The following is a 442-nucleotide window of genomic DNA, read 5'->3' as shown; positions in this document are numbered from 1 at the left end:
CGCCCGCCTCGCCCTCGTTCTTGAGGTCCTGGAAGACCTGCGTGAAGAAGTGGGGGTCGGAGTTGATCTGCAGCATCTTGGCGCTCAGGCCTTGGATGATGGCGAGGCAGCGGTCCCAGAAGCGCTCCTTGTCGCCCTCCACCAGGAAGGGCTTGAGCGGGTAGGAGATCTCGTTGCCCATGTAGGAGTAGGCCAGGTAGAGGCAGGTCAGGAAGGCGGCCTGGAGCTCCGCCTGGCTGCCGATCTGGTCGCCCTGCAGCGCCTCGCGGCACAGCAGGTAGACGAAGACCAGGTTGGCCGGCGTGATGAAGCCCTGGTCCTGCCAGCCCTGGAGCAGGAGCGAGCGGTCCACGCTGCGGAACCAGCCGATCAGCTCGCCGGGGCTCAGCTCCTTCAGGCGGTAGCAGCGGCGGCAGACGAAGTCGCCCAGGCAGCGGAGCAG

At 66.7% G+C, this 442-nt stretch overlaps 1 protein-coding gene across 1 annotated transcript; it reads right to left on the bottom strand.

Moving 5' to 3' along the window:
- Positions 1-7: 7 nt before the first annotated feature.
- Positions 8-439, bottom strand: LOC107125466 (cyclin-dependent kinase 5 activator 2-like; the record flags this gene model as incomplete). The annotated part of the gene is made up of 1 exon (XM_015428885.1): positions 8-439. A coding segment is annotated over one exon (432 nt), but the record flags the coding sequence as incomplete, so codon positions are not given.
- Positions 440-442: the final 3 nt, after the last annotated feature.

This window comes from Gekko japonicus, unplaced genomic scaffold (genome assembly GCF_001447785.1).
Source record: "Gekko japonicus isolate JY-2015 unplaced genomic scaffold, Gekko_japonicus_V1.1 scaffold99817, whole genome shotgun sequence".
Lineage (NCBI taxonomy): Eukaryota > Metazoa > Chordata > Lepidosauria > Squamata > Gekkonidae > Gekko > Gekko japonicus.
This window is presented reverse-complemented; position numbering and strand designations above follow the sequence as displayed.